Here is a 22,830-nt window from a genome sequence, read left to right on the forward strand (position 1 = left end):
CTTTTGCACAACAACAAGTCCTACCGTGTATAACTTTGCTCGTCGCCTTTTGAACTGCAAGCTACGTGACATGAATAAATTCACACTTTTTGATATTTTTGGCATTTGTTTTAATGAGTTTAAAAACACTGCATGCAAAAGCCAGACAGTCTGAGAGAACGGACTGTAAACGTTTCATGTCCTTCACATTGTAACACTGTAAAACACCACTACCCAGCCATTTGAAACCAATAACGGCATTAAGACTCCAGCAGAACAAGTTCCATCAGATGAGTCGAGCTCCTCGTGAGGGGGCGTGTACCGCTCTACCTCCGGTCCTCAGGCACATCTGTTACTGTAAAAGACACTTAAGACCCTCGACCTCGTGGTCAAGTATAAACGTATTTCCGCCAACATTGTAGAATTTAATTGGGGCAACATGTGGAAAAAGAGTTTCTGCTTTCTTTCCCCCCTACAAAAGCCTCAATCCTCTGCTAATCACGGACCAGTAAAGATCACCTACTTTTGATTCTCCAGTTAAAAGTGCTGCTCCAGATGTTACCCTTGATTGTCATCATGGGCGCTCGGATGCCTCACAAACTGCTCCTGTGTCATGGCTACAATAGGCATGTCCAAATATCCAGCGTCCGTGCCTCTCTGTGTGATGAGTGTGTTGCAGGGCGTGCGACACACCGGCAGAGACACTCCCAGGGTCGTTCCAGATGAGGTGTGTGTGTGTGTGAAGGCTCGTTCGGTTTGCACCAGGAGTAATGAGCAGCAGCAGCATGGGTAAGATAACGTGGTTACGTCCTCGGTCTCTCTTCATCTCTGTCTCATCTGGAACCAGCTCAGCACTTCAGCATGACCCGTTTCTGTGGCCCATTGAGTGCTGAGTGTGTATGAACAGAAATACAACGTATAGACCGGCCCGGGGAACAATAAGCAACATTTTCAGAGTCAACACAATATTCCATAGTCGTGAATCTTCATAAAAACACATTTTATAAAAGATCTGTGTAGACCAAATACTGTACTCCACACAAACGACAAAAAGCACATTTTCTTATACTCTCAGTATCTAGCCATGTTGAAAGCTTCAGTTTTATGTTTGCAGGTTTTCAGATATCTGCCTCCCACCCAATACAATGGAGTGCCACATGGTGTCCAAAGCTTTGACAACTTCCTTTAAACATCTATACGTGTCTCTCCAGAACCAGCGTTCATTGTAAATACTTTCTACTTAAAACTGTTCCTATAAAAACCAACTTTTTAGTCAACTATTTTACTAGAACGGTGGTGAGATATTCATGATGCCCAGAGGACTGAAGGACTTTACTGGCATCATTGTTCACATTTGTATTTGTCCATCAGTTTGTTTTATGACCAAATAAAAAGAGGAGATTCCCATCAGCTAATAAGCAAATGCTACTAGCTAACATGCTAAACTAAGATGATGAGCACACTTTCTACAGCATGTAAGCATCGTCGTTATTATTAGCATCACAGAGCTGCTAGCATAGCTGTCTTTCTTAATTGCAGTTTGTTAAAATCTTTGATCGCCAGAGAAATTCCATTCACCTCCATTGTGTTGGTTGGAAGGCACAAATCTCACTGAACAACATTTCCAAACTTGGACAAATAAAATCCCCCCAAATCATCATGGCCAGATACTTCTCTTTGTAATTTAGGTGAACCTATTCTAATCTTTGCTCTTAAACGACAAATACTGACTGGATAAGGATGTGTTTGAGCTCCGTTTGTCACTGAAGGCCGACTCACTTCATCAGAATGAAATAACCTTGCTTCTTCACCTGACAAATCTGATTAGATGGGACATGGGAAAGACTATGTTGTGTTTTTACTGTGGAAGTCTGTCGCCAACAACAGGCATCACTGGCTTTCAAAAGGCAGGTAGAGAGAGCCGCTCTGCAGCTTTGATGAACTGGCCATTTGTGATTGGGGGAAAAAACAAAAATCCCGCTGCAGGGCTTCATTCAAGATTCTTCTCAATGCACAAATCGTGTGCATATCATGAAATCCAAAAGCTGTGATTTCTGCATTTTTCTGTGATATGTAACAAGCAAAGTTGTTCTGAGGATGCATGAATGTTGGCAAGCTATGTTTTTAAATCATCTGGAAAGATATTCCTCCCTGTAACATAATCACAAAAGAGGCCCCATAATGTGTGTGTGTGTGTGTGTGTGAGAGAGAGAGAGAGAGAGAGAGAGAGGCAGTCTGGTGTGACAAAGCAGCAAACCTGGACCCAACCCTGGGTCTCCATTATAGAAAACACACAACCACACTCACGCCATCTCTAAAAGCACGTCATCCCGTAACATTCCAGTTGATATTATCGTTGTCTTTGTCCGTGATGAATACACCCCGCAGCAGTGTTGTATGACACCTAAACACAATCACCTTTCCTTGGGTACACTCTTACACTGCACTTCACTTCACAGCACAGAGCAGGCCAGCAGTATGTCATCATTAAGGCTGAAAAACCTTTTTCTTTTTTTTTCAAACAGGGTCTGTGTTTGAGCTTGATCGTTTTCTTTCTGGGCCTGAGTAAGTTACAGGTTAGCGTTACATTCCTGCACTGCTGGCGGATTTTCAAAGTCCGCTGTGCTCAGCGGCGCCGGGCTGGAGTGAAGGCCTGCAAACCCAACAGCGGCAGAAGTGGAGACCAACACGCTTTCTGGATCGTCAAAGGCAGCGGTGGGGAATTAAGGCAGTTGTCCCCTCGAGATTTTACACGCACAAGACTGCAACTCTGACTTGTGCCATTGTCATAAGTCTCAGCCTGCTTATAGAGCTTCATTTTTGCTGTTTTTTTTGTCGTCGCATCTGATTATGCTTTGAGCCGTTTCACTGCTTGATGGCCCACTGTGATGACATATAACAAGCGGCCAATCGGATGCTCTCAACCCTCTACTTGGACGGTATGACAACGAGCGGAGGCCCCCTCCTCGGCCTCCACATCAGAACCTGGGCGTCGTTGGCGTTGGGCCTCCCCATGGCGTTGGGAGGGATGGGCTCCATGCGGCTCAGCACCCGCGGCTGGTCCTGGTGCACCCGGCCCACCAGCTGGGCCCTGGTGCCCAGAGGCAGGGACGGTTCCACCGCGACGTCGACCCTCATCCGCCACTTGATGGTGTGGAGCAGGATCTTTTCCCTGGACGTGGTGTTGAGCGCCACCAGCCAGGTGGTGAAGCTCTGGTCTCTTTTGATGTTAGTCAGTAAGGGCGTGTTGGATTCGCTGACCGGCACGGCCCAGGTGACGCTGGGGTAGAAATTGTCATTCATGCTGACGATGAAGCGCGATGGCTTGGAGGTGGGGCCGACTATGGTGACGGTCTCTGTGGTGTTTCCGTACCAGGGGTAGCTCACACCGTCTGAGTCGCTGATGGCCCTCACCAGGCCTTCTCGTAGCTGAGGCAGCTCCCAACTTGACCTGAAAGCAGACGGACACCATCACTTGAGGTCCTGATTGAATACGTGTTCCTTTTAGCACGTACAGCAGCTGCCCTTACAAAGCACGGTTACAAGCAGGATGCATTCAATGGGGACTGCGTCATAACATTGCACCTTGAACCTTCTTGCTCATTTCTCTGCTGTGCAGAGGATTGTGGGTGAGAATAGCAAGACAAGCATGCTGGCTTGCATACTGTCAAATCTGACCAGGTGCAGTACATCCTGGTATTTTTGGCATTCTATTGGGACCTCTCAAATCTTTCTCTGGCGTGTTAGGTCGTATGATAGTCCGGGTATTGGAAGGCAGAGTGAGACTGGAAACAAAGACATTTTTGGGCAGTCTAACTTTGTGCCATTCATTTAAAGGATCTGGTGATATTCTATGTTTTTGAACAAATCCCATGAAAAGACCGAAACCAAAAATTAATTGATCCTTCTAACAATTATTGTCTGTGTAGCCAAAGCTGGATATAGCTTACAGCACTGCAGCAAGGTGAGTATTTAAACTACTGGAGGTCAGCAGACAGAAGATATGTCACTGCTGTTAAGTTTAAGCTGCAGGCACATTCTCCGACATCATTCAAAGGTCTGACCTACAGATGAACAATACACATTTTGTGAGTTTCTCATCCGATAATAGAAAATAATTAATCCTGACGTTAAAGAAAATCCCTTTCACCAGTGCTTGTTGATTAGTCAATCATAAGAAAATAATACAACTATTTTGTTAATTCATTTTGAATTACATTATTATTCATGTAGGTTATTTATCAGTAACAGTCTGAGGCTCTCAAATGTGTTTTTCTTGGGTTTCTCTGTGAATTGGTACTTTTTGAGACTATTTTGCCAAATCAAGCAATTCAAAGATGTCATTCGTGTCAGCCTTCCTTTCACAGCGAGAAACATTAATACATGAGCTGCCAGTTCATTTGCACCCGATGGTACCTCCACTTTTTACAATTTTGGAGGTGAGGTGACTCTTTAATTCACATGTGTATAAGGGATTGCTGGTATACTCGTGTTTCTGAGGTGTGAAAAGTTGTACGTTTTTTTTGCAGAAACAAGATAATTTAAGAAAGCCTTTACAATTCTTATCCAGACACCAGCTGGCAATAAGACTACAACAACCGCCAAATGATATCTCGTGGTTCAGTATGTCAGTGGATTATCATCATCTCTTTGTTGTGCCAAACTGTTTTTGTCATCTGGTGTCCCCCTTTCATCTATGTGTTGTGCTTTCATGTCCAATCCTAAAAGCCCAATCTCTCACCCCTAAAACCACCCACTCCCTAAACCCAGCAGGATTAAACACCACCTTACATATGCCCTCCAGATAGCGCGCGCGCGCGTGTGTGTGTGTGTGTGTGTGTCGTCGGGGTGTGGGGGTGGACATGTCTCTGTGGGCACAATTTGAATGTGAGAGCATCAACTGTTGTTTAGCTCCTCTAATAGCAGCTTTTCTAACTGGGTGCCAGAGTCACAGGAACAGAATCTGTCGGTGGGCGTTTGAATGAAGGAGGCTGACAAGAACAGTTAACCTGCTGCGTGCACAAATGCTCCTCTGTGCGACTCAGTGTGATGCACAAGCGCGAACGCGGGATTACACGGAGCGTGCAAGCCAGCCGTATAGCGCACGCGCGGCACACTCGCACTTTATTCTATACAGTATATCCGCAAAAACACGTCACGAGAGTGCGGGATGGGGGACACAGGTGACAGAGGCGTGAACTCACATGCCGACGTCTCCATAGGTGTTGTAAAACTCCATCTGGGTGCACGCCTGGATCCAGCCCACCACCCATGTCTCATTGCGAGGAAGGGGGGGCATCACAATCCGCGCCGAGGCTTTGAAATAGGGCGTCTTGTACCGAAGCACTATGGGCGAGTTCTCCTCGATGACAGTCGGGCAGTGGTCTATGGTGGCGGACAGGTCGTACACCACGATGTTCTCCCGTTTGATGCGCGACTTGTTACAGGCGATGCTCTGGATGCAGCCCATGGCTGTGCAGGTGAAGGTGACGGTCAGGAGCAGCCAAGTGAGCCTGCCAGGCCTGGGGAACCGCGCTGCTAACTGGGACTCGACCAGTATCAACACTATGAGGCTGTGCATCAGACGAAACTGTAAGGCAAAGGTGGGTGCTACCACGCTGTAGGCCCAAATCAGAATCACAATAAGGCTTCAGTGAGACCACATGAGGGAGGGGGGCAGCTGGGTCCAGTGAGACCAGGACCCAGGTTCAATCCCCCTGGACCCGCCTCGCTAATGTATGGGGACGTCAACCGGCTCCAGGGGCGCTGCTCCGCGGCTAACCCCGTGCTCTGAACCCCCCTGGAGAGAAACACCCTGCAGGGATTAACAGCGTGTCACATGAATTTTTGACACGGGTCTGGTTGTATCCGCTCCACTCAAACGGTGCACACCGTCCGTCTCCGCGTGCCCCTTCCTCGAGGATCCGACCCGCCCGCGCTCCTGCTCGAACCCCTGTCCGTAACCTTTGATCCTCTTCTTCCTTCCCCGAGCTGTCATGTCACAACAGGCGTCGGGGGACCGGGGGACACCGGGGCGCCGGTAGGGGGACCCGGTGGTCGGGCGTCGAGGCTTGTTGATGCGGCACTGTGCATGAGATGCTGCTGCTGCTGCTGCTGCCTATACCCTGAGCGGCGGCGGCGTTACCGTCCGTCATGCCTGTCGACTCGACGGGAGGGAAACCCGGTGAAACGAACAGAACATGCTTGTCCGAGCATCTGTGACGGGAGTATACAGCTTCCTCTCGCGGAGTTAAGACGACACAGGCGGGTCGTTCCCGGTCAACACGAAGGAGAAAACGAGCTACAAATAAACCGACTGTCAACATACGTTATACATCGACGACACAATGACATTATGGCTCAATAATATTGTTTAAAACAGCGTCATAGTAACCGTGCAGGGCAGCGTATCCGCCGTGCGGGCGTCCTCGTCTGATGAAAGCTGCCCGGCTGTGTGTCGCTGTTCAGCCTGCGTGGTGCTGAAGATGCTGAATGGACCAATGAGCGGCAGAGGGAGACTGGGGGACGTAGGAGTGCCCGCGCGTCTGCACATAGTAGCCTCGCGACCTCTTTCCTCCAAACTGGAATAACGTGTTCTAATCGCATGAACGTAAAGCAGATAAGCCCCCCCATCACTGGATTGGCTGTAATTATATGCATGATGGGGGTAAAGATATAAAGCAACAGGTATAGTGTTTGCTGCATCTCAGGAGGGATGTTTGTGATTATTTAGCCACAAATGTTGTGCTTATAAAACACCACTTCATGTCTTATTGTTCATCCTTTTTTTTAACAATACAGCCTCTGTAATGAAATATAAAAATACATTGTGTAGAGAAACACTTGATTGGTTAGTGGCAGTCTCCTTTCAAAATAAAACCGTCACAGTCTTGTCGAATCCAACTCACAAAAAGGTACAAGCTGTCTCCGTGCATGCATTGTCATGAGGTTGTAAATGTTCAAATAAAAACAAAATCTGGGCAATTGAAGGAGTTCTCATCCATGCTGGCATAAAAAAAACGAGATGAAAAAGAAAGCTCTTGAAACAGTTGTCTTGTGGGGACATTGTTGTTCATTCTGTTGCATAAATACAAGATCCCTCCATTTACAGGCAGGAGTTACACTGATGACCGAAACAGGCCAAATTACAGCGCTTATCTGTCACTCAATGGCGTGAGTCAGGAAAATAAATGAAGTGCAAACAATCTACTTTACTAAATGTTGACTGTCTTTTAATGGCAGATAGAATGAACAGGTTGCTGAACACTTTACAACCAACCACCACCTAACGCGCATAAACACACACACACACACACACACACACACACAAACCTCACATCATTGTCTTATATTAATGCATGTATTTATCCTTTAATGTTTTCATTCTCATATGTGCATTTTATTAAACACACTCCTATTTTATTGCATATAGGTTTTTAATGCAGGATTTACAGAATATAATTTATTCATGCTTTGTTCTTGATGCTTTTATGTTTTGTCAGACATTTTGTCAGTTTTAATACTCTGGTCCAAAACGAAATCATTTGTCATTTCAACTTTTTTATGGATGGAACGATAAACACATTGTCTATAGTTTTTGAACTTCCAATTGCGTATATTTATTAAAATATGCATACCAGATAAGTCAATACTTTTAAACATACAATGTATTTACTGTTATTTCACTGAATGAAAGAAATATACCAACTTGTTCAGACCGTTACCTCCTCCTTATAATTTGAGAGCCTCGACTATAGATGCAAAAATAACATTTTCAGGAGCTACAATCATACACATTAATTAATAAAATAATGAGCTTTGAATCTATAAACCCATTGCTGTATGTTGTAGATTTGTTTCATTAAGACCCTACACTCTTATCTTGTGAATACTGTTCATATTACCACTTATATTATGCTTTTTAACTCTCAAGCTGCTGTAGCTTAATGGACGAAAAGCTGCGGGAAGAGCTTAAGGCTCAGCATCACTTCACAGAGGAAGGGTTTGTTACAAATGAATGACTAAATCCGACAGTGGAAATGTAATTCAAACAAAGAGTAACAATGTTTCAACGAACCTTTTTTTAAAAAACAAGACAGTTTTACTCTTGTCGATTGCCGCTACAGAAGAAACTGTGCAAGTCTGTTGTCGGTCAAGAACTTTTATTTTGAAAACAAACGCTCTACACTGCGCAGCATCGTCACTTCCGGGTGGCAGGGCAGACAGGCTGCTGATTCACACCCAGAAGTGAAACAACATCCAGTATTTATACAATATAAACATGTCGCTGTGATAAACCGTGGGAACGTAGCGACAGTGCTGTCTGGCAGGTTAACATGGTGAGTAGCTGCCATTTTATACTACTGTTAGATGTCTGAGAGCCTCGAAACTAATACTTCCACATGTGCTAAGCTAATCAAAGCTAATGGTAACTTGGCTAGTGGAGGTGAAGTTGCAGCACCAGTGCCAGGGTTAGTGAGCTAGAGCACTTTTTACTTCATTGTAGCTAAATCAGACGAGTCATGTGTAACAAGCCTTCATTTTATTTCCTCTTTATGAACACGAATTACAACCAGTCAAGTCTAGTATCTTACATTGTTCAAAATTATGTAAATAATCGAGTATTTTCTTTGAGAATTTAAATAACATTTCAAAAGAATATCGCAGATTGTGAGAGCTCTAACTGCAAAGGGGCTTTGTTAGTCTTTTCAAAGGCCAAAACATAATTAGTTCATAATAATATGGATACACATTTTTACAAATATTTAGCTCAGTGTTTTATAGTTGAAGTATATTCGTCATACATGTTTCAGTTTGATTAAAGTAAAGACGACAGTAATAATAATAATAGTAATAATAATAATAATATCTTGGATGGATTCATATTCTGTTCATTTTGAGGTGGGACCAGTTTATTGTTTTGCAACTCACAATTAGGCTAAATGTCAAGTCTTTGCACTCAAGTCCCAAACTTTGAGTTTCGAGTCCTAAACAAGTGACATGAGCTCTTCACTAAAGGTAATCCCATTTTAACAACAGAGTAATAATGTATAAAATGTTATTGTATTCAGTTGGAGTAGTTAAGACTAAATGGATTTGGGGAATTGAGTGTTTACTTGAATAGCGTTAATTTGAGTTTCTTCAGGAATAAAATTGATTCGTTGCACACTTTTTAAATTACATACTTTTTAACAAGTAACAAGTATTTTCATGTCAAAAGGCTCAAGGAGACATGAAGTCACATGTCTCATGATTTTGTCAAGTATGAAGTCGTCCCCTGTGACTCAAGTCTGACTTGAGAGCAAGTCACGTGACTCGAGGCCACACCTCTGCTGTTCATTCTCTCTGCGTGTTGTGTTAACTCTCCTTATTTCCTCCCTGTAGGTCCCCACAGACTTTACAACCCTGATCCAGAGGTTCTATCACCTTCAGTCTGAGCGGGTGGAGACGTATCAGCTCTTTGATGAGTACGTTTGTATCTAGTATGACCCACCACACTGTAGTTAAGTCTCTGCATATGTCTCCGGAGGATCATGGTCCTTCATTTCAGGCACATAAACATCTAAATTGTACGCCTCTTTCATCTCTGCTTGTGTTGTTTACTGCCTTCCAGAGGACATGAGGCCTACTTGAGGACAGGGCCCCATTATGACTTTGACCACTACAGGCAGCTGGTCAATGAGATAACGCAGGCCTTCTGCGGCATCTCCAAGGAAATGCTGGAGATCAAAGGGAAGCTGCACCACGAGTTCGACAGGCCGCCCCTTTCTGAGCACATCGAAAAGCTGCAGAGCAAAGAGAAGCAGAAACTTGAACTGGTACGTCAACACAAAGGCTTTTATGTTGAATCCAGAAAACGGCAGAAAATCCCACTCCGTGACTTCTAAAGTACTGATAGCAGAGCCGTTAACTTTGATTGTCTCTAGATGCAGACTAATGAAAATACACACAAACATCTTTGCAATTATTTAAATGAATCTATAATTAAGAGACAAAATGATTAAAGAGGGTTCATCAACAAGTAAAATCCAACTCGCAGCGTTTAAAAGAAGCATTTACTTACAAGTTCACACTTTTTGTTAAATGTGTGATACAGTCCCACAGTTTCACCACAAGGAGGCAGACTTCCTATGCAAAACATTTCATAAGCTCCCTCTTGCTCCAAGTCCTGGTTTCACCATCGTCATGTTAAGAATTCAGATTCTTATTATTACGCTGGCAGCTCAAGTCATAAATGTTTAAAGTACGCGGAGGACAACTACACGATGCTTCTGATTTTTAAGTCCGTGACACGAGAGCTGCTGTCTGCCTGTGACGCTCATCACGATTGGGCAGACCGTTTGAGATGTGTGTTACAACAGTACGCCTCGGTGGTTCCCGCCTTCTTTAACGGTCCACATCTCATACATCTGGAGTTCAGAGGTTGTATGAAGTTTTATCAACTCAACCGCCTTCCTGCCAGTAATGTCATAAAGCTCCTATTATCGTAGGAGTTCGTCCTCAGTCTCCCCTCCGTCCTCCGCTGATGAATGGTTTGCATAAATCTTATCTGATGTGCCTTCTCAACAGACAGCCAAGCTGCAGCTGGCCAGGCAGCGGGCCCAGGATCACCCGGAGGACGAGGACTGTCAAGAACAGATTCAGGAGATCAAGCACGAGTAAGAGCAGCTATTGCCTCCATTCACTGCGTTAGCTCCCCGCTGACCCAGCCACTCACTCGCCATCAGACTGCTGTCAGCTCTGCAGGACTTCCTATTTCCTCCCACTTTCGCGGACTACCCTTCGGTTGTAAAATAAACTGTCAAAGATGCTCGCAGATGTTTGTAACATAACAACTAATGTGTTTTCCAGGATCATCAAGAACAAAGAGGCCCTGAGTGAAATCATGCAGGACTTTAAGTATGACTCTGAGGAGTTTGATTGACAGGTGGCTCCCAGGAGGCGGAGACGACGGATCGGCTCTGCTGCAAACTTCCATCTTTGAGTCCTGAGCTGCACTTATCGATCCCTCTCTGGCGCCGCCCTGCTCGCTGCAGCAGTCCTACTCCACCCAGGGGACTTTTCACATTGTGGCTCCGTGTGTTTGTACTTGTAGTCATGTGTTTTTGTTAATGCACACCTCAGCAAAAAAGAGAAAGAAATGTAAATACTCTAGAGGTTCAATAATTCCTGGTGGTTCGTTCCGGCTTCTTTGTTTACTTGAGTTGTATTTTTAAAAAATAAAAAAGAGAAGTTTGACTTTTTACTGTTTTTTATACATCACAGAGTATTTCTCAGAAGCACTTTTGGTGCAGGAAAAGAATATAATTTAAACAAAAAAACATTAAAATATGCAGTCAAAAAAATATAAACAGTATGAAAACATCTTAAAAAATGGTTTACTCACACAGTGCAGTGTCTGCATTTCACAGATTAAACACACTTGCTACATATAATATCTGAATTTAACAATATAATTGGTGTGCATACGCAACATTTTAGATCGCTCGCCACTTGATGTCTGATTGCTTCTTGCAGGAGTCGTGTTTGTTTTCTTTAAGAACTACAAGGTGTCGCAGTTTGAGTTTAAAGTGATGCAATCAGCGGCCGTCACCAGAAACAGACACAGGTGTGTGACATGAGGGTGCAGAGTGTTCTGTTTTTACCACTCGCAAGCGACCGATATATGAAAGGATTAAGTTTATTTTGGGTTTTTTATTTTATGTTTGACTAAAGCCAAAGTTTACTTTGAATACTAGTTTGTTTATTTTGTGACAAGCTTAACGCACAGTCACTCCACTCATTAATTCCCTCGTTCGCCTGCTGCAACCCCAAACTTAAACCTACAATGAAGCCAAACTCAGCAAGTAAGTGATGCATACATATTGTGGATATTATGGAAGCCAGTTGGAATCATGTCTGTCCCTTTATGCGTCAATTGAGCTTAACGATATGACTGAGAGCCATGACTGTGGTCAAACGGATCTTCAGTGATTTTACAAATTAGTTTTTCACTGAACTTCATCTGAAACGATCGATCGACAGAAAGTGATTTATTTTGCAGAAAAATGCCAAATAGTCACAGTTCCAGTTAAATTGAATATATTTTTATTTTGGGCTGTTTATCAGACAATATATTATAATATTGGCCTTTAGATTATTGTATAGATCAAACTATTTGAGATTTATCAGCAACTTATTTGATAAAGAAAATAATCATCAATGGCAGCTTTACTCTGAAGAAATATTTCCATCAGTCATAGCTGTAGAGACAAACTATCCTACCGGCCACACCAATCAATCAGCCGGGAGCTCGACCGAAATACTTGAAGTGAAAAGTAGAGTTCGGCTTGTTTTGAACATTTTGTTCCCAGTTCCCCCATTGTGTTTAGATACTTGCTGTACTTACTACAGCAATGCTTCAGTATCACCTGACATACAAGTGTCATTAATAAGTTGCTTATCATACATAAAATGAGTAAACTGACGATAACCTTTTTTCGGAGTAGAAGTGCAGTTACTGAGGGCCTTAACATTCGATTGTGCGCACAGATCCAACGGACAGATTCGGCCAGCGGAAAGTGCAGAAAAAGGCTGCATTGTCTCACTTCAGTTATCTTCCGCTCGGGCCCTTTAAACTCAAGTTAAGGCTGTGTGAGCAAACACTGCAGTATCCCTCAGGCGGGCCTTTGGACCTCTCACACAGCTGGGACCCTCGGGGCCAGTTATCTGTCAACGTTTGAATGCTGCGCTTGAATTAAACACCGCAGTGGTGCTGAGCGGCGCTGCTATGAATTATCGCCTTGTAGAATCTGAAAAGACAAAAAGCAGATGGTTCACACTGGGATAACTCAACGGGGAAAAGCATGTCATTTACAATCATCACGATAATCGCTCCGTCTGGCTGCCACTTCTCTCTCGTCTCCTCTTTTTTTCTCTACTTTCTTTGCATCATTTCTTACTTATTCTCTGCGTATCGCCCCCGGCTCCCTTTCTCTCAAGGTAATCAATGGGAACCCGTCACGGTGCGTGAACAGAGACATTATTCAGCACAAAAACACTGGAGACCCCCGAGCTAATTGAGTGAGGTAGAGTGAGGGCTTCTGTGAGTTCAAGGACCGTGCGGCAGAGGATGTGGCTGAAGCATCCGAACTCCTCGCAAAGTCACGTAAACACAGAGAAGATGCCGAGGCTCTGCGTGCCATTTGGCCCGAGTTATTTTTGTGAAAGGGGCTCCTCGCGCCAAGAGAAAACAAAGGGAACACATTGCAGTGGGCCGTTAATTGCGTTTACATTCTCATCGCTCTTTGTTGTGGTCCTCCGCTTAGGATCAAGTCTACATCGTTACGATATGTCATAAAAATCAGAGAGACTTCTGGGCCGGTTCAGTCAAAAACCGCACGTTTTACCTGATCAGCAAAGTACGGGCTGAAACTTCACAGAGGCAGCCAGTTCAAGAGAAATCAGTCCTCTTTGTGTTTGTGAACAATGCTGACCACATGGCAAAACAAAGGCAGGGTCAGAAATTCAGTTCAGGACCTCAATGCAGCAATGGCTGTTAGTGTGTGTGTGTGTGTGTGTGTGTGTGTGTGTGTGCGTGTAGCTCAGCAGAGGTAATGAAAAGAAAGAGAGAGATTCTGCTTACCGACCTGGTTGCGCGTTCTGTGCGATTTCTGCAGCCACACCCTCCACTGATCGTACAGTTTGATCGACATGCCGCTGCAGCCGGACGCGTGCTTGCGGACCCAGCCGAAGAACTGCTTGAGTTCCCGTCGCAGGGTGGAGTTCTGCTCACCGGGCTTGGGATCGCAGGAGCCGCTCGGCAGCCTCTCTGGGAGAGGGGGGGGGGGGGGGGGGGGTAGTGAGGAAGAGGTAGTGAGGAAGGGAGGATGAGAGAACAGCGTCAAGGTTACAGTTAGGACGCAAGAGCAAGGTGGTGTACAGATTATGCACCAGCTGCTTAATGTGCCAGCACGGATGTGACTGACATGGTCACATGTTCTAGTCAATGTTTTTTTTAGGTGTAAACGCCAAAAGTACGATAGAAATCAAGTTAAAACCACCAACAAATTATGAAAAATACAATTCACTCTCAATAAATATCTGTTGTGGAGCTGCTAGTGATCCTTTTCCCTTCTGATTCATCTATCAAATTGACTTATTCATGGTTTGCAATGTTTTAATTGTTCTATATGTACCCAGACGTCTCTGGAAAACAGTTCAGATATCGAGTAGACGCATTCATATCCCCCACAGGATGAATAGTGAGAGCTTACTATCGAACTGACTTACCCAAGTTCAAAGGTATTTGGTAGGATAGAAATTACACTTTTCTAATATCCGTCTCAAACCCTAAGACAATGCTCTGGCATAGTACTAAAAACACATCCAACAAAGAAGCATTTACAGAAGCTCACCGCTCTTAAAAACAGTTGCTCAGTGAACATTTATGATGATTCATGATGCTTAATTTCACAAAGCGAGACGTAAGCAGTTTCATACAACGAGCATTATTTGTGTAATAATGCTCTGAACTGTGGACGTGCTGTACCAGACTTCTATGTCGGGGGAGGAAAGGCTCCTGAAAGTCGTAGGTCTGCTACAATCAATTCTTTGTGGCAAACAACAGAGCCCGATAACGACTTCCTCCCTTTTGGGAGTAAATACCGCATAACCTATGTAACTCATTATCTGCTCCTCCTGCCCCCAAAGCTGCTTCCACTCAAGCTTTATAGGCCCTGTGTGTGCCGCGGACAGACAACCGGCTTTTTAACTTGATCAATCTTTGAAGCCGACGACAAAAATCTATCAAAATGTCCCCTGGCTTTTTGCAGTCCCTTCTAATCCTCTGCTGGGAGATCTCTATCGAGGTATCCAGCCTATTGATGTTTGCTTTCCCCTGAGCCACATGCGGTTCGGATCTGCTTATCCAGGATGTTGAAACGGGGATAAGGACATTGTTTTTTCTGGCAATGAAAGGTTGATTATTAGAAAGGAGCGAATGGTCAAGATTTATGGGCATCACAGACGTTTGGGAAGCATTTAAAAGCCATTTAAAGACACGAGACGGACTATGAAAGGAAAGACTTCACTTATACATTTAAACATTTGGTGTTGATTGTAGAGAGTACACAGGATCTCTTTTGTTCATTCAATCTTGTTTAAAAAAAAGAAAGAATTCTCCGCAATGTGCTCACCATTGCTGGGTGTGGAGGCGGCAGCCGGGTGGCTCCAGTCACTCCAGATGCCGGGCTTCCTGGAGCCGTAGATGCCCACTGGATTGCACCTCACCTGGACGAAATAGACGGTACCGGACCGGAGGCCCGCCAGCCGACAAGACGTCTGGTTACCAACATCATCCACCACCTGTAGAAGAGTCGAAATCCTTCTTAATTCAAAATATACAGACATTTTCTGCATCTTTTCTCAGTGTTTCAGTTGAACAGGATATTTTACGAACCCTTTATCTGACGTTTGCATTTTAAATGTTGTCTATACATTTAAAGACATTGTAGCTTGAGCTTCTCATTCAATACTGAATCCGTAACTCAAAGAACACTGCAAGTACCAACACAGCAGAGACAAAATATTGAAGGAGCTGTGGACAAAAAAAATATCAAAAGACGCAATTTGAAAGAATACAAGTTTCCTAAAGCTTCACCACGGCACTGCTGGATGAAAGCTAGTGTTCAAAATGTACCAGCAAAGAATCAAGCAGCAGTCAAGGTTTTTTGTTTTTTTACAGAAGTGTTATTTGCTTTGTAATGAAAGCCACATGCAGGAGCCTGAGCGGTGCAGCAGGAGCAACTTTAACGTTCATCATTTGATGGATCAGGCAACGCTGCACCTCAAATATTTCCACAGCTGCCTCAGAGGTGTCATAGCGACAGACAAAGTGTGCGTAGGCTGCAGGTCCGTGTGTGTGTGGACCACCTTCCATTCAGTGCTGTCCTCCAGTCTGTAGCGTATCTGGTATTTGGCCTGAAACAGGATGTCCTTGAGCTCGGGGGGGCTGGCCCAGCGGACCGTCAGCTGGTCCTCAAGATCGCCGACACGACTCACCTGCACGTTGGCAGGAGGGTCAGTGGTCACTGCACGGATGAGGAGGAGTGTAAAAGTTAGTATACAGCAGATGTACAGTCATCAGGGCAAGGATACAGGATACAGGAGGTTTAAATATCCTCTTCAGAGAGATGAAACAGTGGACATTTTACTACAACACTGAGGGCAGACAAACATCATACCTCATCATTCTTTATGAAGAGGATTATCAGTTCTCAGCCAGCAAATTGCCGTCTGTCTCAAATACTAGTTTAATGTCTTTATTTCCTGACGAATACAAAGTTTTTCTGAGTATTTTGAACCGGAATGCAAAGCTCTTGATTTATCAGGCCATCTACGTATGTTCCGACTCTCACCTCTGGGAATGAGATCGTGGATACAAGCGGCCCAAATGACCTCCTTGTTGGGTGGCCGGACTCAGACATTCGGACCAACCAAAGGTGGTTTGGGCATCTGATCAGGATATCTCCCAGATTTCCTCCCTTTAGAAGTTTTTCTGGGCCAAGTGGTAAGAGGCCCCGGGGTAGACGCAGAACACGCTGGCAGTATTATATACCTCGCCTGGCCTGGGAACGGGCCTGGGAACGGGCCTGGGAACGGGCCTGGGAACGGGCCTGGGGTTCCCAAGGTAGAACTGGGAAGCGTAGCTGGGGACAGGGACATCTGGAATATCCTGATAAGACTGCTGCTCACGCAACCCAGCCCAGGATAAGCAAAGAAAAAAAAAATGGAGGCATGGAACTTAAAAGTGCTGTCACCAAAAACAGTTCTAGGGATGACGTACCCAATTTGTCCGCATGATGTTATAGTTTTGGGCAACAGACAAGGAAGTAGTTTGTGTAACGTTGCCTTATACAAGAGAATGTACCAACGTTCCATTCTTCACTTGTTTAAGGAGTGCAAACCAACAGTCTCATACAAACTGCAATGTCCAAAATGTGTCGTAACAATGAATGCAAACATAAACACATCGAGTGAATAATTGCCAGCTGGGAGCAAAGGAAATACAAATACATGAATCTGTTTTACACAGATTTACGCAAGAGAATCATTATTAAATTAAAGGTTCCACTTTGGAAGGCAAGGGAATGAATGTTCTATCGAGAAGAGCACAGAGTGTGTTGTTCCTCTCAGTCAAACATTTTCCCGACTGCAATAAAAAGGTTGCAAACAAATCAAGGGCTTTGAAAAAGAGAAACACGGAGGGAAAGATAAAAGGGACGGCAGGACAGGAGATAAAGAGAGGAAGTTATTAAAGAACTTGTAAAAGTGTTTCCTGGTTGTGACCTGCTGCCTCAGATATCCTTCACTGCTGCGCGCGGGACGCTGTTTTTCAGCTTGATTTGTTCTTTTGCAGTCAGCTCAAGGGAGAGAGGGAAACCAAGCCAGAACAAATATACTCCCAGCTTATTGTTTCTGTTATTGGGGCAGTGCAATGCATCATACATATGGCAACGCTCCTCCTTCTCCTCCAACCCACTCGCAGCTCCAGCGTATCTGTTCCTCAGTGTGCAGTGAGGATGAAAGGTCGGAGAGGATGCCCAGTCACGGACAATAAACACAGCTTTCACAATGTGGCACTCGGCTTGCTGGAGGCATCAACACCACGCTTTCACACCAAGCACTGGAGAAATTGTACGATATACCCGTCCGTCGCTCGTACATCGTAACCTCAAATTTCTCGCTAAGAAACCTGCGAAGCCTTTACCAGAGATGCATCGGAAGTGAGGTTTAACTTGTACAACACAACGGTTTCTTTGAGAGAAGCAGCCTGAACCCATAATGGGTTTACAGAGGCGGGTTGGAGAGAGCGAACCATAAAAATAAATCCCCCTCTCCCCTAACGAAGTGTGTTAGCCATATGCAGGAGGCCTGCAGACAAATGGAAGAGAAGACGGGACAAGAAAGCAAAAGGGAGGAAAGGATCGGGAAAAAGGCAACATCCTCGAAAACCTTTGCTTACCCACCTACATCGAGGATGTCCAGGCTGGTGATGTCAGAGGTGGCAGAGCCCAGCTGATTGGCTGCCTCCACCCAGATCTCATACGGGGTGAAGAGGGCGAGGTTGCGGGGGATGTAGCAGGAGTAACGCTGCTTCCCTGTGCTGTAAATTTCACACTCCTTCTCTCTCCCATACCACCTGGACGGAAACAAACACCAAAATGAACTCTGACGTTTGTTTCTGACTATTTTGCACAGTGAAGTGTACGTGAGTGAAACAGCAACGCCTCTGAGCGTAGTGGGTTTGTTGCAGATGGTGAACTATACGCGGCACGAATGCATTTATTGCCAGTCTACCTGAATGGTGTCGGACGAGGTGAGCACCTGTGAGCTGCAGCAGGTCTGGGGCGCTCACCTCAATTTGTACTTGAGGGTGTATTTGGTTCGGACGTGGGTCTCACCCCGCCCCCCCGGGCTCCACTTGCAGCTCAAGTCCTTTGTGTTGTGGGACCAACATGTTAAATTGACTGGCTTTTCTGGAGGCCCTGGAGGGGGGGGGGGGGGGGGGGGGAATAAAGTTAAGACATATTTAAAAAAAGACAAGAAGCGAAAAAAAGTTTTTGTCAGATCAATCAAGTAACAAAGTGGCGTTGACGAGAGAGTAAAAACAATGACGACTTAGCGTGAATCTTATTTTATGCTGAAATTTACGAGCGAGCAAACAGCATATGGCTAATTTCCTCTCAACTCACCAGAAGCCTTCACTCCATCAAGCAAAAAGCTCAATCAACAGACTTTAAAGCAAAGACGCTGTCATCAAGTACGCTTTAAAAATAGAAAGAGTTCACATCAAACTGTTTTTATATCGGTTCCCCAAATAGATAAACAACCGATCAACAATTTTGTTATTTTAAGGTTGTGTGACACCAGTTGAGAGCGAAACAATCTTTTTAGATTTCTGCATTTGAACTCATCCAGCATGCTTGTTTGGATTGATTAACAAACTACGACTTCATTAGACCGAGCTCACACATGTGTTTTTCTTTTTCATTAAATCATACACACACTATCGCCTCCTAAAAGCCTGACAGCCAGCCTCCCGAGCCCAACTGCATCTCAATGAGACGTTTCCATATGACCGCACGGTCAGAGAATCCTCCACTTACGGCCAACATAGAGACACGAACCAGCCAGGACGTGTCCATCTGCTCCGTGACACACGAGGTTGTCTCCAGACTGCTGCCGGGAGCCGTTGAGGTTATGAAGTGTGACGCTCAGGGTGTTGGGGCTCACCACGCTGTAGGTGCTGCTGGACAGACGCATCCCGTTCAGGGCCCAGTACAACGTGCTGGCGTGGAGGCCCAGCTCGGGGCTCAGCGTGCACGTGGCTGTCAGGCTGGAGCCAATCGGCAGGACGGGATCCTGAGGGGAGATGACCGCTACTTCTGGGTGGTGGAAACACGCGTGGTTAGTGTCAGAAACGCCTTTCTTTCTCTTCTAATGCACATTTACTTGTCTTCACGTCATGTAGTGCAAAATGTCCTTCACATGTTACCAGAGCTGAAGGTGATGACTTCAAATTGCTTGTTTTGCCCGATCAAAGGTCCAAAATCCAGAGATATTAATTTGACAAAAATATAAAACGAAGAAAATCTGCCAATCTCCACATTTAAGAGACTGGAACCTACAAATGTGTTCAACGTTTTTTTTTGTTGATAAATGACAAATTATCAATCATAAAAAATTATAATTTATCTGTCTTACAATAGACTACACATTTAATCAACTCATTACTTTAGAGCTAGTTATCCTAATTGTTGAATGCAAATATATTTTTAGTTCCTGTGATTTCACATTTGTTTCCTCCCTTTTTTGCATGATTTGATACTTAATATGCACCAGATGTTAATTCATTTCTATCTTTTTTTTAAGGCTAGAAAAAAATATTAAAGGTCACCAAAGCGTAAAGATGCAGTAAACATGCTCATGTTGATTTTCCAGACTTTTAATTTTCATAGATGTGCCACTCCTTATAATAAGATGCATTGGGTGGTCCGGTGCAGCCTGATTTTTTTTTTCCTGTGTTGAACACAGTCAGTCCAAATCTCTTTCCAGCCGTAAGAAATCTCAGTGTTTGTGTGAGGAGTGCGGCAGCACTGCACCACAACAGAGCAGCAGCTCGGCGGCACATATTTATGACCCATAATGAAGACGATTTATGGAGCCTCAGTAGGATCCGTCAGAAAAGGTCACCCTGGTTGTGTCGGTAAAATCCTTGAACGCTTTTCCATACCACGACCCCTCTTCGACTTAAAGTTTGCCTTTGTGATTGATGCCCATGAGCAGTGTTACCACTGGGCTCCTTCTCTTCTCAGAGATACGAGGGTAGAGTTGTATTAACCCTGCTCTGGACAAGCTTTCCAACATACGAGCCACTGCGCTGTTTCCAGCAGCATCTAATATATGAAGACGAATGTAAACGGATGAACACTGTGTCTACATGCAGGAAGTGTGAGGATTGACCTTTGGGCCGCCGTGATATTCAATTTAAAACAGTGAAATCTAAATGAGAAAGATGACAAACATGCACGTGTTTTACATGTTTTTTATAAAAGTTTTATGCTTATAAATCTGCATGGAAATAACTTTTTTAACAACTATTATTGTCTCTTCTGCAGTTGCTTCATGCAGCAGCGCTGATGAACACCGTTGATTTAAATGCGTCTCATCATCACCACCACGTCTAAAAGGTCTTGCTCTGTCTGAAGCACCATACAATCGCATCTCATTACTCTCATGAGGATTCATTTTAGTGGACAATGATATCACCATATGATTAGACGATGTATACCTAGAATTTGTCCACCAGAAAGCACCGATAACTTTATTTTTGACTGTGAAATGTTCCGCTCAGTACTCACACAACTTCAGAACGAAAGAATCTTTGTTCATGTTAAATAGAGATATTGGCTGATATATAGTTACCAGGTTTTTTTTTAAGTGGCTGATATCAATAGTAATATTGGCTCAATTTCTTCTATACTTTTTACATTCATTTTATGAAGTTTCTTGACTTGACAGGTATTTAATTCATATATTTTTCAAGAGCTAATATTCCTGTTTGGTTATTTTAACCATAAACTCCTTCTCTGTCGATTTTCCTGAATCAAAATCCTGTACAAAACGTACTCTATCAATCTCGCAGTATATACAATACATATACTGTCATAATATGCATCTGACTTTCTAGAAAAGCCACTCTCTGGTTATCTATTATAATTATTATATGGGATTATAGGTGATTGTAGCACCTGGGCAGGTTCAACTTGTGACAAAAAGTCCCCCTTCATGATGATATTAATGAAGTTGATTTAAAAAATGGTTTTATTAGTTTGAAGGCTCCATACAGCAACTCAGTATGAGAACTCTGTCTTAAAGCTGACTGCGCTGCTTTAAGATGACGCACCTATCCGGTGTGCACCGACAAAATCGCGGTAACGTGCAGTGGGTCGAGTCGGTCTGTGAGTCGACTAAAGTTTGGTACTCACGTTTAGAGGACACCAGCACATGTGGAAGCAGGAGGAGGAGAAACATGAAGGGAAACATGGTGCTCTCAGCTGCGCGTCCTTCCCTCTCGCTCCTGTCCGAGCTCCCGGGACGGGGAGAGGTGGAGGAGGTGAAGTTGGCGGAGGAACCGAGCAGCGGCTGCTCTCAGACCAAATGTTGGCTCCTCAGTGGAAGTCTGGAGACCGAACTGAGTGCTTTACTTCCTTTTAACTCCACGACGACTCTGCTGCTGTAACACAGTTCATACTGTTTGCTCCTCCCTTGTTTTCCTAGTAACTTACAAGTCATTAGTGCTGCTCAGTGTGTCCCCTCCCTGAGGCACACACACACACACACACACACACACACACACACACACGCACGCACACGCACACAGAAACTTTTAAGTTCAACATTACACATTCAATGTATTTATATTGCCAACTCAAGGTGAGGTCATGACAACTGAAATAAAACCTTCAGGTTTGTAGCCTATAAGTATTACAACTATACTGTGTGCAAGAAACATCAGTGTATATTGCTCCCATAACACTGATATATTTTTATGTGGAATAAGACTAATATTCGCCATATGAAAATAACACCCTTTTCTGGAAATATCATGTCATAAAGAGATGGAGTTGGCTAAATGTATGTACTCAAGTACTGCACTTATTACAGTCGAGCAATTTTAAGGTACCTGCACTTTACTTGAGTATCACCATTGTATACTTGTACATTTACCCCACTACATCACTACTTCTCCTCTATTTCACAAATACATGATGCTACATAGATTATGTGTACAAAAGATCTGATAACTATTTTAAGGTACACGCTGTATAATATTCATACAATCTTAACAACATTCATAATCATCATCAAGTTACATTTGTATTCATATCGAAACACTTATACAAGGACAACATTTGTTTTTTTTATCAGTTGTTGATTTTCCAGGGAATCAGTCCTCAGCTGAAATGTGTTGTAGCTCTCACGTGTTCCAGCAGGATATTAACATTTAACCGATAATTGTGACATTGATTATGTATGAACTGTCAATACTTCAACAGACAGTCCATCTGTCCGCCCTGCAGGACATCTGCCACCCGCAGCTTGGTGCTTTTCTACTGTCAGACACGTTTTCTATGAATGTCAACCTCGCCACATTGTGCACTGCAGTGAAGGCAGCTCTGCAGGTTGTGTGTGTGTGTGTGTGTGTGTGTGTTTGGGGGGGGGGGGGGCAGCTTGTGCGTGGTGATGATGATGATGCGCGTGACGCCACGAGCAGGAGCGGATCAGCGGAGCAGCAGACAGGACCCG

General features: G+C 44.2%; 3 protein-coding genes across 4 annotated transcripts; 1 reads left to right on the plus strand and 2 right to left on the minus strand.

Moving 5' to 3' along the window:
* Positions 1-2,907: 2,907 nt before the first annotated feature.
* On the minus strand, positions 2,908-5,560 carry fam78bb (family with sequence similarity 78 member Bb; the record flags this gene model as incomplete). The annotated part of the gene is made up of 2 exons (XM_079266546.1): positions 2,908-3,430; positions 5,184-5,560. 2 exons carry the CDS (start codon positions 5,558-5,560, stop codon positions 2,908-2,910), a joined length of 900 nt encoding a protein of 299 aa, XP_079122672.1.
* A 2,632-nt stretch (positions 5,561-8,192) lies between these two features.
* On the plus strand, positions 8,193-11,189 carry rex1bd (required for excision 1-B domain containing). The gene is made up of 5 exons (XM_079267972.1): positions 8,193-8,318; positions 9,364-9,446; positions 9,593-9,797; positions 10,549-10,637; positions 10,831-11,189. The coding sequence occupies exons 1-5, from the start codon at positions 8,316-8,318 to the stop codon at positions 10,901-10,903; spliced, it is 453 nt and encodes a 150-aa protein (XP_079124098.1). The 5' UTR covers positions 8,193-8,315; the 3' UTR covers positions 10,904-11,189.
* Positions 11,190-11,391: 202 nt separating this feature from the next.
* Positions 11,392-21,676, minus strand: crlf1b (cytokine receptor-like factor 1b). 2 transcript variants are annotated; one of them, XM_079267970.1, is made up of 8 exons: positions 21,510-21,676; positions 19,128-19,406; positions 18,377-18,506; positions 17,988-18,160; positions 15,892-16,049; positions 15,156-15,324; positions 13,608-13,789; positions 11,392-12,770 (listed from the first exon to the last, which is right to left on the minus strand). In XM_079267970.1, the coding sequence occupies exons 1-8, from the start codon at positions 21,565-21,567 to the stop codon at positions 12,747-12,749; spliced, it is 1,173 nt and encodes a 390-aa protein (XP_079124096.1). In that variant the 5' UTR covers positions 21,568-21,676; the 3' UTR covers positions 11,392-12,746. The 2 variants fall into 2 exon arrangements, with proteins under 2 accessions (XP_079124096.1, XP_079124097.1); XM_079267971.1 differs by having other exon boundaries at positions 13,604-13,789.
* Positions 21,677-22,830: the final 1,154 nt, after the last annotated feature.

This window comes from Melanostigma gelatinosum (assembly GCF_949748355.1).
Source record: "Melanostigma gelatinosum genome assembly, chromosome: 4".
NCBI classification, from domain to species: Eukaryota; Metazoa; Chordata; class Actinopteri; order Perciformes; family Zoarcidae; genus Melanostigma; species Melanostigma gelatinosum.